Source organism: Aquarana catesbeiana, linkage group LG03 (genome assembly GCF_042186555.1).
Source record: "Aquarana catesbeiana isolate 2022-GZ linkage group LG03, ASM4218655v1, whole genome shotgun sequence".
Taxonomy (NCBI): domain Eukaryota; kingdom Metazoa; phylum Chordata; class Amphibia; order Anura; family Ranidae; genus Aquarana; species Aquarana catesbeiana.
In genome coordinates, this window is record NC_133326.1 from 682,861,691 (window position 1) to 682,876,803 (window position 15,113).

General features: G+C 42.8%; 1 protein-coding gene across 1 annotated transcript in view; it reads left to right on the top strand.

Moving 5' to 3' along the window:
• The first annotated feature begins 2,501 nt into the window (after nt 1–2,501).
• The window catches only part of LOC141134135 (uncharacterized), a 19,342-nt gene continuing 6,730 nt past the window's right edge, over nt 2,502–15,113 (top strand). Inside the window, 11 exon segments of the mRNA XM_073623721.1 lie at nt 2,502–2,575; nt 2,858–2,928; nt 4,914–5,006; nt 5,080–5,207; nt 5,293–5,433; nt 6,853–6,912; nt 9,048–9,203; nt 10,598–10,694; nt 12,249–12,478; nt 13,151–13,307; nt 14,439–14,647. Coding sequence (XP_073479822.1) covers nt 2,502–2,575; nt 2,858–2,928; nt 4,914–5,006; nt 5,080–5,207; nt 5,293–5,433; nt 6,853–6,912; nt 9,048–9,203; nt 10,598–10,694; nt 12,249–12,478; nt 13,151–13,307; nt 14,439–14,647 — 1,416 coding nt within the window.

A 15,113-nucleotide genomic window follows, 5' to 3' on the forward strand; every position in this document is an offset into this window, starting at 1 on the left:
TTAAAGTTGCATGACAAGTCGTTCCCCATGTTTTCCAATGATACGCATTCATATATGCACGACTTGAAGTTGCAGCGACTTCAAAGTAGTTCATGTATTACTTTGGTCTGCCTTTCATGCAACTTGAGGGCCATAGATATCAATGCTAACCCTCAGAAGTTGCATGCAAGTCGTACCTGAATATTATACAATGCAACTTGTGTGCAACAGTTGTCCATTAAAAGCCATATTGTAGCCAAGTTGCACCCAAAGTTGCGTCAAAGTTGCACCAAGGTTGCACTCCAAAGTCAGTGCAACTTTGGAGCTGTACAGGTGTGCATGGAGCCTAACATTCAGGTATGACTTTAATGCAACTTCTGAGGGTTAACGATGAAGTCTGTGGCCTTCAAGTTGCATGAAAGTCGGACCAAAGTAGTGCATGAAGTACTCTGAAGTTGCTGCAATTTTAAGTCGCACATATATGAGTGGTTATCATTGGAAAACATGGGGAACGACTTGTCATGCAACTTTGATGTCCAAAGTTTCATGACAGGTCGCACAAGTGTGAATGGAGCCTAAGGCAGATTTGCACATCATGGCAGGAGAACGGGGCCACACACTGGATGACCACAGTCATTGCAGGGCCAGGTGAGAAGGCTGGGGAGGGGCAGAGGTGATCAGGAGGGGAATTAGAGGTTAATTGGTGTCAGGTGACATTCTGATCTCCTATATATATGGTGGGTGGAGAGGAAATCAATGTATCTCTCTGGTAGTATGTGGAGGGGCTGGTGTGGTGAGATGCATTGTCTGCTCCTTGCTGGGTAAGTGCACCTGTTGAGGTTTAGTAGTGTGGTTTTTTGGTTGGTGTCAGATGGATGATTGTTATTGGTGAGCCTGCCAATGGTGATTTGTTAAAACCACCAGTGAAAGGTGTGTGAAGGGGCTGCCTGTTTGTCTTTATGGAAGGGTTGTCCCTCCTGTTGATGACATTTGAGATTTGGCAATGCTCAAACCAGTAAACGAGGGAGCGCTTTCCATGTCCTCTGGTTTCTTCCCACATGCTGCCAAAGATATCCTACTAGGTTAATTGGTTCCTGTCTAATTTGCTGTCCCCCCCCCCCCACTACTGTTTTCTCTTTATTGGCTTTTGAAATTTAGAAATTGGATGAAAGGTTTAGCACCAGGAAACTTTTTGCCAGGGGGGGGGGGGGGGGGGGAAACAAACTTTCAGACCAAAATGAGGAGGGACAGTCCCTTGAAATTGGGAGCTATGGGATTGCAACTTGTAAAAGCATTTTGAGATTTCAGATGTATCCAAATGGACACGTATGAATAGTCTGCCATGACTAAGCTGTCTGCAGTAATGGCTGACCTGATCCCAAACATTACTGTAATGGATGTGTAGCACACTGTAGTTTAGGCAGGGTTGCTCCTCACAAATTTTACTTGCCAGTAGTAGTTATCCTGATAGACCTCTATTGATTTCTCCATAAGTTTAGCCTTGTTGCACTTTTCTCTTCTACCATGTGGCTGGGTATTTGGTGGTACTAGATATGAGAAGAGTAACACAAGGTCAGGTTATGGGTATCTCAGCCAATGGGCAGGGGTTTTCTTGGATCCCTTGGCCTGCTGGGAGAGCCTATATATTCAGATGGAGTCGGGTGATCTATGTCCTGTGCCACCTGGATGGCTGTCTGGGTAGACGTGTGTTGTATTGCCTAGGCTGCTTGGCTGGAGATGGGGCCTGTCCTGGGCACGTCTGTCTGAGGGCCTATCCAGAAGTAAGAGCAGCGCAGGGTTGAGATTGTGGCTTGCAGTCCAACCAGAAGTGATGGTTCTGCTGGCCAGAGAACCTGACGTGGTTGGAGGTAGAGGGGAAGCTGTTGGCAGTAAGGGACTATGCGCCTAATTACCAGGGATCAGTGAGTAGCTGAAGCAAGTACTGGAGCAGCATTTTCACCAACCAGGGATGACAAAGAATCTCAAACTTCAGTGGGTATCAAGCCAGGGACCCAGCGGAGGGGATGCTTGCAGAGCAGCCTTGTGTCAAGCCAGCTATGTAGCGGGCCAGTGGGGTAAAGTTTGAGAGGTATCCAGAGTGCCAAGCTAGGGACACAGCAGAGAAGTGGGGGTGACGCTTGAGGAAGATACCACTGTGAAGATTGGAGTAGCTCAAGAGATTTGGTGGCAGTGGGTCTAGGGAGCTCAGTGGCAAAGAACTACAAGGAGCGATTGTAGTTAAAGAATTGTTACGCTTTGTTAGGAACTGTTGCCATAGGAGACAGCATTCCCGCACGTGCAAATATGGTGTCTTGCTGGATGCCTTTCCCTGCATGGTTGTCCTATTGAAGTCGGAGTCTGTCAATTGATCTTGCAACTACCTAAGGGTGTCCTGGCCCTAACCCTCTCTCCCCCAAAAGTTTAAGAGAAATAAACTCTTTTGCATTCAAGAAGTGTCTGGTGCCCAATAACTTTAACTACTCTGAACCCACCATGCCTCACAACCCACCACATACGGAAGGATGTCGACTATCTCTCTGGCCCTGGAGGTTCTCATTAGATCAAAGGAGGCCTGGAACCTTGCTACAGATGCGTTGTGAACATTTATTTTTAGCTGCTTGTACTTCATGCTCCACTGAAGGATCCATATCTGTATTTCACATATCTGCTGTCTAATAGATGCTTCACAGTAGCAGTACTTTTTTGCCCTGTATGCTGAGGGGATTATCTCAGAGTATCTGTTCGTATGGCCACTACATGGTACCACTTTAATCTGGTGTGCTAAAGGGTCATCTTGGTATCTGTTCTGTGTATGGACTCTGCACAGTACCACTTATCGTCTATGTTGGCTAACATTTTTTTTTTTTTTTTTTTCCAGAGTTGCAGTGCTCTGCTTGACTCTACCATATCTTGTGCACGCACAGCCTTTACCGGATAGTCTACCAGTCAGTAAGTGTACATCATTCTCGGATTACCAAATTGGTTTCACTGTGCATAGTGATAACATTATTGCCCAAACTTCATTGAGTACCTGTCGCATGAAATGTGGTCCTGTCATGGCTAAATTATTGGTTAAAGGTTCTAGTGCTTTAATGCCTGCCCTTGTATACCTAATGTAACCTAAATCGGTAGGTGTCCAGGTCAGTGGCTAGGGTAAGTATTAAAGTGAGGATGAGATGTGAGCACGCTTTAAAGAACATGGCCAACACCCCCCCCCCCCCAAGCCAACAGTTCACATAACCTAGGAGTTGACATTGGATGCATCCCTCACAGGTTTGTCGTGCAGGTGTATGATCCAAAAGTGTATATAACTTTTATTGTAAAGTGCCCAAAATTTCAGATCTGGTAAAGTGAACTAGTTACCCAGAGAGCTGGGTTTCATTTTTTTTTTTTTTGATAAAAGTATAAAGGAGCCTCTGGGCATACCCTGGCTCGATAACTGTAAAACTAGTATTAACCCATCCTTGCTACACATAGGCCAGGAGACTAATCAAAAAGGAGTATTTCCTAGAATACTAAACCCCCCCCCCAAGCTAACACAAAATCAACAGTGTAATGGACACAGCACATGAGCAACCAACATGGGTCTGTCATGGGGACTAATTATTGGCTATCACTTAGGATGGACTGACAGTGACCTCAGTCGTGGTAGCAGCTGAGTCCAGCCCCAGACAGTGTTTGGTTTTTTTTTTTTCCAAAATCCCAGGGTGGGAGCAGTTCCTTGCTTCCATTTTAATAAGTGGAATTCCTAGCCTAAAAACAATTACTCCAGCAGTGTATGAGCAGCCCGGGTGGGGGGGCATTAGAGCCTCTACCAGCCCAAGAAGGCACATGTCTGTAGGATGGGGATAGCATTTGTGTACCCTTGGGGTTGTGGGCATGACAAAATTGTATGGAAACTATCATCTGGCACCACTTGGCAACGTCATCAATGTGGAGGGCGATTTGGGTAAATCCTATGGTGTCAGATAAATCCCATACTGGATTAGTGGATCCCTAGGAGAATGGGAACTCCCAATCTTTGCCATCTAGCTCTGCCAGCCAGGAAGTTATCAATGTATTTAGATTGTGATGCACAGTAGACTGCAAGGCCTTGTAGATGTGTTTCTTAAGAGACTTGTCCTGGAGGAGCAATTTCATATCAAAACTGTCATACAGTCAGGGTGGAATTTCCAAATTGCATGGAAATGGCATAGCTATAGGCAATAGGACTGCTTTTTTTTTTTTTTTTTTTTTTTTAAAGCGTCAAATGTCTTAAGGGTGCTGTTCTTGCAAATGGCACGTTACCAGTGGTCCTGAGGGGTCTGGAGTAGAGAAGATGCAGAGATTTGGGCTCATAATTTTTGAAGAGTTGGTCTTGGTTATAGCCATGTGCACTCTCTGTTTATGACTTTACAGTAGATTATTTGCAAAATTCTCAGAGGAAGATGAGCCTCCCGGTTTCTTGCAGTAAACAGCTTGTACTAAAAGGGATGTGACTTGTAGCTCACTGCAGACTGAGCAAAGCAGTGAGCCAATCGCATGATCAGAAAATCCTCCTGGAGCTTTTTACAAACTAAATGAGTACATTTCCTTAAAGTGATTGTAAACAATTCACCTTGTAAAAAAAAAAACCTTTTTCTTTAAAATAAATATAACAGACAACTTTTTTTTTTTTTTTTTTTATAAAATGATCATTCCCCCCCTCAGCTGCAGCACACCGAGCTTCCCAGTAAATGGCTGTGCAGCATGGGCTTGTCAGGACAAGTTTGATCATTGTCGAGTACAGAGTTCCTAGCACAGCTATTTTATATAGATGAGACCAAAATGAGGGACAGTTGGGAGCTATGGGATTCCTGTTCTTCACAGGAAACTGTAATATGCAAGAGCTGCTGCGCTGCCCAGTTCTGGGCCTAATTTCCTTCTAGTACTCCTGGTTTGGTCTTTTCTTCTAGCTGTGTTGAAGACAGAATGTCGTGACAGGTATTTCTATCTCTGGGGAGATAAGACTTTCTTTGGATCGCTTCAATGGCAGCTGGAAGCCATAAGTAAGTAGACTTTCACTCTAAAAAGAATCTTAATAGAAGTGTCATGTCTATTTAATATCTGCTGCTTTATCAGACTATACAGGGTCTATTGATATAATGAAGGGCCTGCGGGCAGCCCAATGTGGCTACACCCTCACCACTGACTTGTTTGGCAACTTGGAAATTCGAATCTCCTTTCTAGGCTGCTGGGTGACTAATACAGTAAGTGTTACGCTTTGGGATAAGCCATGCAATTTCCCAGCCCCCCAATTGTTTTTTTTTAATTGTTTTTTTCTTAATATTGCAGAAAGACGCGCAATTTAACATCTCTATACAGATCAGAGTGTACCGTGGTATGCAGTCTGTGGCATATGTTAGGGATATAACATGCATCCCTGATCAGCCATGGGATGTGAGGGAGATTATCTGTGAAGAAAACTACATGGAGGTAAACTTTAAGTGCAGGGCTGAGGTGGAACTAATATCTTGTGGTCAATGCACAACCCTGAGGCAGCGCCAAAGTTCATAGGGAGTGGTTGAAGAGTTAATCTTCAATTGGCCATACACTACACATTTCAGCTAGTTCTAGGGATTCGAAGTCTCCATATGTAGATGTAAAGAGTAAGGCCAGCCATAGACTCTCTGAATCTTAGCTGGTTGAGCAGGAACCAGCTGAGATTTGAACATGTATGGGCAAGCTGAATGTACAAGTTGAGGGCTCAACTTGGGTACAACCAGCTTGCTGGATTCATTTGCAACTATTGCTATACCTGCTAGCATTACTCGGTCTTTCCCCTGCCAGGAGCAGACAATGTCTCAGCAGGAGGATTCCCCTGTGGGCACTTTTTTGTTCAACCCAACAGGCTGAACAAAACTAAAGCTTGGGAGGAACTTGTAGTAATAACTATCTGATGTTGGTACAGTTTTCCCCCCCTCTGAGTTATTGTGTTCTAGGGAACTACACCCTGGTCAGTACTCACTGCCAAGGTTGATCGGATGCTGGTTTTCCAGCATGTTTGACCAAAGCCAGCCAGGCTGATGTACACATGGGCCAAATGTCAGTTGGTTTCTGTTGAACTGGCTGATATTCAGCCTGTGTACCAAGCTTGACACATAACCCTTAGGATGATTTGATAGTGGTGCCAGGGTGAACTCATGCAGCACTTTGTAGTGATACTGCAGAGTTCCATTTCTGTGGATAATCATTGGCAAGATGACTTTTAATAACCTCTTGCAGGCATGTTGGGTCAGCATGGTAGCCTATAGCTCTACAGCAGGGTCATGCATATAGGGTTGCACTGCAGAAGCCACCATTGCCCCTTGCTGTTGCCTGGAAATCCTTCAGAGCCCTAGATGGAATCACTCTTGCAGAAGCCTAGTTGGCCCTCACATTGCTTGGTGTGGTTGCCAACATTCCTGCCTCGTATTTGGCTTTTTCTGATACAGGTAGGAGGATCCTCTGTACAAACCGTTTTGTCGATGCAATGACTAACTTGGAATGCTGCATGCTTTCAGGTCAATCATTTTGAGATTAGTCCTAAGAGGGGGAAAAAATGTACTTTAACGGGTGTACTTGAACTTCTTGTGATCTAAGCTGCCTTTTTTTGAAGTCTCCTTGTAGGAGAGGAGGTTCTAAATTGCTACTCTTAGGCCCAGCCGAGCTAACTTGTGTGCAAGTGTTCTAACTAGTTACAGCATGCCATTGGACTACACAGATGACCAGTATTTTAGGGCCCCCATTCCTCAGTAACTGAATTGTGGCTTGCCTTGGTCTAATATGGGTTTACTGAAGTGTACATTGTTCTATTTTGTAGCTCTTGCTTAACAAAAAGCTTGCTGCTCTTTACAAGCCCCATCTTCCCTACAGGTGTCTGTGCTGAGACTTGCGGAAGATGACAGGATTAAATTTCAACTGGCGGCACCTGCGGTAAGCTTTGCTTTGTAGCAAATTTTTAATGGAATTTAAAATTGATGGTGAACCTAAAATCGCCTCTTGGGTATTTTCAGGGCTAGCCCATTCTACAAGGCTATAGCTTCAAGCAAGAGGTTCTCATACCTGTACATCGGGTGTGACTTGACTAATACAAGACTAGTGTTGGCTATGGTTCTTCCAGTGTCCTAGCTCTTGCCAAGAACAGCATGCTTTAGGCCTTGGCTCCCAAGGTCTACTTTCTTGCTTCTAGTCTCAAAGCTCTTCTAGAATAAGACTCCAGCTACTTGCCTCACCCAATGGCATAAAATGCTGTAACTGCATCAATAGCTGTCAAATGTATCCCATGTCTTGCAATAAAGGGGGGGTGTGGACCCCAGAGGACTGCAATATTTAGACACTGCCAAAAATGGGGTAAACTGATTACTGTGGGATACACATTAAGCCAGGTACTGCATCCCTGTTTCTGACTTGTAAGTCCCAGTGAGCTATAGCCCTTCTGATTGACAGGTTTCAACAGTTATATTTAAAAAAAAACAAACACGCAATTATGCAAAAACAAATGTTAAGCTGCACATGCATAAGAGTATTCCCTCCCAGTGAACACTAATATAAAATGTTGTGCTACATCAAAAGAAATATAAATATCAGTGGAATGTAACAAAATTAAATGTTAAACATTTTTAATGAACGCTTGATCAGCCTTTCAACCAGGGATTCTTCAGGGGGTGCCTTGGCAAAATGCCTACAATTCCTCACTGTATACAAGCCAGCAGGTGGATCAAGACTGAATTTGAGTTGCATAAAGTCACATTAGCTGAATGAGGGGAACAGAGGGAGATGAGAAACCTTTGCGCACTAGTCGGTATCAATGTGCAAAGATGCACTTGCTTTGGAAGAATAAATTGGCTCTCACATTAGGTGTTGAACATGTGTAAATGTTGCTACATAAAATTTTCAAAATTTAAGTTTACTTTTTTTTTTTTTTTTTTTTTTTTATTGTGCACAATTTTTAAAGGGTTATAGAAACACTGCTCTAGATTTCAAAGTTCTTTATGACTGAAAGTGCTCCTTGGTATTAACACTTAACACCATTGCCCAGTGTGGGATAAGGTGCTTGCTTATCAGATTTCTGTGACTCTCTTTAAGGGAAGTCCTCAAACGCATATGGAATTACTCCAGAACCACCACTCCACTTCCCCAGCACACTTATCACCTGGGATTTCACCACTAGGCAAACCACAGGTATTCCTCTTTAGCCACTCAGCTTTGGGAGTTGGCTCCCCAGGTTCTTAAACCACTCCACATCCAACACTTCAGTCCTGCCCCTTTCTTCTGAGGACTGATGTATTGGTTATGAGATCTATCTAGAATTGTTTATAGATTTTAATTGTAATGTTCCACTGATCTTTATAAAGTTAGTGTTGTACTACACCAAGATATTTTGTTATCTTGTGTGTAATTTTCAGCTTTCAACTAAGCCACAATAAATGGGCACTAAGATGGTTGCCTAAATCGGAGATGCAGACCTAATTTCTGGTTTCAGGTTGGCATGATGGCCTCAACAGCCAAGAAGCTGGTTAAATTTAAAATGGGATACCTACACTTTACTCATGACAGCCAGGCTTAAAGTAGTTTTGGGTGTTTTTGCGTGGCTTTTTATACATGCTGCTGTAAATGTAAGTGCAGATGGTGCCACACATGAGCTTTTTACTGCCTTGTGTTTGGTTTAAGTTCTAGTGAATACTCTTTACAAAAAGTGCTATTATGCCACAAAGGAAGAATGGGGGACCAAGGAATTTGGCTCTAAAAGAGTCCCTCCAAATGAGGTACACTTTGATCAATGCCAGATGTAGTACTAAGATTCTTGCATTTGTATGGTAAATGAACAACACAAATCATGTCAGTATAATGAAACTGAATAGCTATTGTGCTACCCTGTGTAACATTCAGATTGTGGGTAGAGTGGTTCTAAAATGAGCAGATTTACTAGCTTTATCCTAGTCTCAAAACTAGAGATTTTCATGGAATTTGACTATTGTCAAAGATCTTCTATAGACGCTGAGATGATCTGATGGTGAATTCACCTCTCCATCTGAAATGCTTACTTTCTGACTCTTGGCCTTCTGCAGACTACTATATCTCAGAAATATAGAGTGGAATTCCTCAAAAACCTTACTACCATCCTGGCTGAAGATGCCATCAAGAGAGGCTACGGTGTCCACGTCACATTGACCAGGGTGGTATTCCGAGCACCTTACAATACTCCAGAGTCACAAGTCCTACAGGTAAGTAGGAGTTGCAAGGTAAATGTATATCTGGCTGGGTTAATGCTGAATATATATTAGTATTTTCAGTTCATATAACTAAAGGCAAAACTTTTAGTTTATGTATAGTGGAGAGGGATTAGAACTCGTGTCCTTATATTGCTGTGACAGACCCCACCAGGACAGGAGCTTTTGGAGAGTTTCCCTTCTGGAGTGGATGGAAAGATGTTATCTGTCATGTTAATGGTCAGAGGGAATAAGGTGGCCCTCCTGCAGACTGGGTTGGAGAGGCTCCTTCACTTGGGACAAATGTTATCAATATCCCCTCAAGAGATCTCTAAATATAAATATCACTATCGGACTGCTAAAATATTGTATGAGTTTCTCAGACTGTTGTAGGCTGCTGGCCAGTCTGAGATGGGGTCACTGTTTCCCTCCCACTGTATGCCTCAGTGTGCATCCCCATAAGTTGAGTTTCCTATTTCTGTCTGTTGGCTAACTCTTGGAGGTTCTTTATGGTATTTGGCTTGTCTAACTTTATTTTGGGTAAATATTTGGTTTTGTGGTGACCTACTCTTAAAGTGTGTAAGCCTGTGTTTCTGTTCAATAGCATAATTCCTTTGGTTCTACCTCAACATCATGAAGTATGCTTGGGGTAAAATGGCTGGTATTGACTCTTGGCCTACCAAAAGGGTTTGGAGAGCAGTAGTGTTTGGCGAAATCGCCTAAGCATTCCGTCACAATTGCTGTCTGCCCCTGTTGAGACTTGCCCTCTGGGTTTTTACTCACTTTCAATAACTGGTAAATTGAACATAAACTGAGTTTCCCCCCAAAAAAGGGGGGGGGGGGGGGTAGAGAATCTTCCAGTGGAGACACTAGTTCTGGTGAGCCCCCACAAGGAATTCCCTCCAACTTGCAGGGATTTTCATACCACAATCTTTGGCTATGGGACAGGAAGTGAAGGGAAAGCTTTAAGATGGCATTAAAAAAAAAAAAAAAAATCTTACAAGGGTTATAACCCTTCCTTACTCTATCCAAAAAGTAAAATTTTGCCGATTTTTTACTTTAGGTATTGCACATGACCAGTCTTGCAGCTCTGTAAAAAAAAAAGCAGATGCTGTAAACCTCCTGCATACCCAACCTATGGCAGCATGTGATATTGGAATCTAAACTTCTGAAGGTCTTTTGATGTGACTGCTGGTATAACCTAAATCCAGCGCAGTGTAGATTTGTTAGTTCAGTGTGTAAGGGCCACATCAACTGACAAACATATACAAGTATTTGACTTTCCACATCCAAGTTTTAAAATGACCTAGCTGATGAATCGCTTGCTGTATGTGTAGTTGGTCAAACTAGTATCCTGAAGGATGGTTTTTTGTGTCTAGTAGTATGGGAAAACTTTTTTTTTTTTACAGTTTGGAGACTACCATCTTGATGCAGTATTAAGCAAGATGCTGCAAAAGCAGACTCTACGCACTCTCATCATAGACACAACAATGGCATGTCCCAGTGGTAAGTGATCCATCCTCTGTAAATGGTTATAGGAAATGGTTATAGGAGCTAGTCATTGGAGGAACAGAAATGGACAGTTTCCTGACTGTCATTCCCCCCACCATGTAAACTGTTCACCACCTAGATATGCTTATGGACTAATGCACACTAGACTATTGCCCAGGTCTTTTAATACCTTTCTGTTGCCAGAAGAAAAGCAGCCTTAATGTGCCTAAAGCCATGTTTTGCAAATTCATTTGGACTCTCACCCCAAATGAATTTGCAAAACATGGGGGGGGGGGGGGGGGGGGGTATTCTGCCTCCATTTTTGACTCCCAGTGTACATGAAGCATTAACCCAACCTTTTTTCTTTGCTTCTGTAACTTTCCTTGGTTAAAAGGCATTTGCTGCCGCTATTGCCACTTAAACTTATTGCATGTATTACTTGTACTAGTTAAAGTGGTTGTTGTAAACCCAGTGAAGTGACTGGCCTCGGGCAATTCAGATGAAACCAGTCCTTCATTTGTGCCCATTTATTAGCAGTCTTCAGCTGTTCAAAAGTTCAGAAAGGGGCAGAAAACTAATTACACCCTGCAGAGCTCAGTGAGGAGAGCTGATTGGAGGATGAAACATGCCCACCACACAGGAACAGAGCCGATGCTGTCAATCCCCATTTTTCTTAGCGTCAGGGAAAACTTGTCAAAAGTGATCCATGCTGATAGAGGAAGGAGGCAGCCAGAAATGGCACTTGGCACTCGTAATAGAGACAAACATGCTATAGAGGGATATGCCTTGTTTATATTTCATGTCTGAGGTGCACAACCACTTTAAGTGGTCAGTGTTTTGGTTCATGAGACCTTGACATGCAATACTCCCTATTGCCAGCTTTTCCTATATATGTAGATGTAGATGTAGATAGTTTTAATGGTACAGGATCTCCAGAGCCACAATCCAGATCTTTGCTTCACTGCCCACCACCAACTATGAACATTTATCCAGGCATTGACATAATATTTCAGCTGATGCCTCACCTTGAAAGGTTTGTTTTGGGTCAGGATCAGAAAATCCCTAGAGCCTGTAATCCTGAAGTCCCCGATACTTTGCCCTCATAAAATTTCAATGTCTAGGTACAGTTTTGTTAAAGCCTGTTACATGTCACCAGGAGTCTTGGCACACTTAAGTGGGACCATCAGTTAAAAATAAAGCTGAATTTGTCTAGCACATTTAGGGTTTTTAGCACTGTAGGTCCTTGTCTTCTACCTTCTGTAGAGTAGAAAATTTGGCCTGTAGACTATCCACAAATGCTCCCATTAAACTAGTTTTGGAAGCACAGAATGGAGTCACTAGATGACACTAGGTGGTCTTTACTGCATAGTGTTTAGGGCAAGAGTTGAGCTAAGCTAAAAGGGTCAGTCCTTTAGGGTCTTAAGGGAAGTGTTCTGGGTGATCACTGTTTATACCCTTGGGAGAGGGTTACAAATTTCTAGTGCTTTTCTCCAGGAAAGGTTTCATGCAAAACTGTATTGCTGTCTTAAAGGGCATGTTCTCATCTGAAACCTCTTCTGCTTATCATAGACCCTCCAGTGTTCCAAGACCTGGCTCTCTCTTGGCTGTCCCCAGCTCTGCTAGGACCTCTGATTGCAGATAATGTCAAATCCTGCTTGTTTGCCATGGGCATCAATGGAAATCTGCTGAGCAAGAATGATAATGCAGACTATTACATATTTAATGACAAGATTGCCTGTAATGTCTCAAGTATTGTGAATGTGACTGTGCCAATTGGAGCTCCTGGCGGGTTTTCTGAGGTGAGTGGCAGCTGGCCTTTGTAGTAAACTGGTGACAAATTGCAACTTTTACATGGGGGTGGAGGGTCAAAGTCAGCAGCTGAGCAACTTTTGCTTTGTGTGCACAGGTTCACCTCCCCATCCTGTAGATCATAACTGGTATATTCTAGGTAACCTGTACTGACCTTAATTTTGTCACTAATCTGGGTGAGTAACAATGCAAGAAAATGACAATTTGCAGACTTTTTTACCAGGTCATACAGTGGCCTTCATGTCTTGTAGATTTCCTGTGAACATTTTATGACCCCTCTATGCTGGGGAATGTCTATAGCAGGGATATGCAATTAGTGGACCTCCAGCTGTTGCAAAACTACAAGTCCCATCATGCCTCGGTTTCATGCTTCTGGCTGTCAGTCTTGCTATGCCTCATGTGATTTATAGTTCTGCAACAGCTGGAGTTCCACTAATTGTAATCTCTGCTCTATAGGACTACTGATTGATTAAATGGATGTTAGGTGCTGCAGTATTGCCAGTACAGGAGGTATTGGGAGGTTGGGTCATCCAGTGACTACTAGAGTATTGTACAAAGCCTGTCAATTTATAACCAAAAAAACAGTTTGGATAGTTGGTTGCCTGGAAGAACATGGCAGGCATTGCTCTCCATTTAACCATGACAATTTTTTGTTTCTTCAGAGTGATGTTGTGAACAACACCTACGTTACAACATACCGTATTAACCTTCTGCTGCAAAGACACTGGCTGGGAGAGGATGAAGATGACCAAACAACGCATACACAGTACAAGCCAGTTGTGACCCCAGCCATAAAACAACAACCTATCTTCACAGACTGTGAGTCTTGTGTTCTGGGAAAATATCAAACTGGTGGGGCAATGCAGTCGCCATAATTTTCAGATCACTGTAAAAATTTGCAAAGGCTTCAGCTCTAAGTTTAGTTCTCTTAGTTGCCAGACCATGTAAGCTTTAGGTTCCTGCTTAAAAGCTTAGTTTCTCATTGCCAAACAACTGATGCTGATTTTCCTAATAAAGGAATTTTGAAGTTCAAGTTTGGCTAAATCCCCAGGTCCTCTATGGGTTTTAGCCACCAACTATTCAGTCTGTTCTGACTGGATTTCATTTGAGACTTTCTAGTAGTTGGTCTATAACCAGAAAATGAAGAGCCACACCCACTGCTAAGTGTTTTGTATTTGTTTGTGTGGTTTTTTTTTTTTTTTTTTATTTCCCCATAGGCATTCTGGTTAGGCCTGAAGCTGCATTGGTACAGAATAAATTTAACATGGTGTTGAAGGCTTCCTTCAACACTACTCACTTCAAAGGTCTTAGGAAAGGCTCACATCCAGGATACAGAGCTGGATTCTAATGTCAGTACATTCTCTGGTGCTACCCACAGAATCTAAGTGATACTAAGGATTTTGGCTCTGTAGAGCACTAATCCAACCATGTGTCCGTACCTGCCTTTAGATTATGTAAATTTATAAAGGAGTATAGCCACATTGACTGTTTCCTAGGCCTAATGTACATACCAAGGGGGTCCTTCCTGTCAACTCCTATATTATGCTTGCAAAGCTATAATTGCTCTAGTAGGGCAAAGGCAGACTAAACCCAGGATATTTGTAGTTCATGGAACAGAAATGGTGATTGTACAAGGACTACTGTGGGACAGCTCCAAATAATAAAAGTAGCTGGGTCTGTGGGACATCGCCAAAGATGCAACTTTACGCCCCCCCCCCCCCAATCCCTAGCTTGTCTCCTTAACCTTTTTATTAGAATAAGTTCACAAGCATCGCACCAATGCCAAGGATGTCCAGTCTCCATAAACTGGATCACTCTGGGGTATAGAAGCCACCTGCCCTCTAACCAGGTTTACAATTTAAAATGGCAATACCAATAAGACCTTTTGGGTCCAGTGCTGTGTTTCCACTTTAGAAGTCTTGCATGGTAATATTGATTATCTCTATGCAGACACCATCAAAAAGGATCGTTACTTCAATGTGTCACTGGGCAATTTTTATTCTGATGTCAACCTGGAGTCTTTTGTCATCCTCCATACTCCACTGCCACTGGATACCCTGGACTCCAAAGGCATGCAGACCTCCTACACAAAAAACTCCAACAATACGCAGGTCTTCTTTCTGACTGTGCCCTTCTCTTCCTACCTAGTAGAGCAGATGGTAAGATGTAGCTGTAGTCTCTTCTTCAGACTGGAAAATGCATAACTGCAATGTTGTCCTTGCATGCCCTACATGTTCGTCAGGTTTTTCGTATCATGCTTTCTAGCTAACTTGAACTTAAAACTATCTATGTTCTAGGTAAATCAAGCTTCAACTTTTTTTTTTTTTTTTTTTTTTTTTATTGGCCAAGAGCATGGAAACTTTAATCTAAAAGACAATAGAAAATGTGCTTCCTCCAATGAGGTTATGCACTAGGCTAACTGGACATGGTGTCCAACTAGGGTGGACTTCAACAGTGGTGCTAGGTCAGGGGAGCCTGTACAGATGTTTGGGAGGGCCACACCCAACTAAGCTCTAAAATTACAATTGGAGCTGGAAAGACTAAAGCTAGCCATGTACTAGATTTGCATTTATCAGTTGGGTTTAACTAAAACTTGTTGACCAGTGATGAATTTTTGAAGGGGCA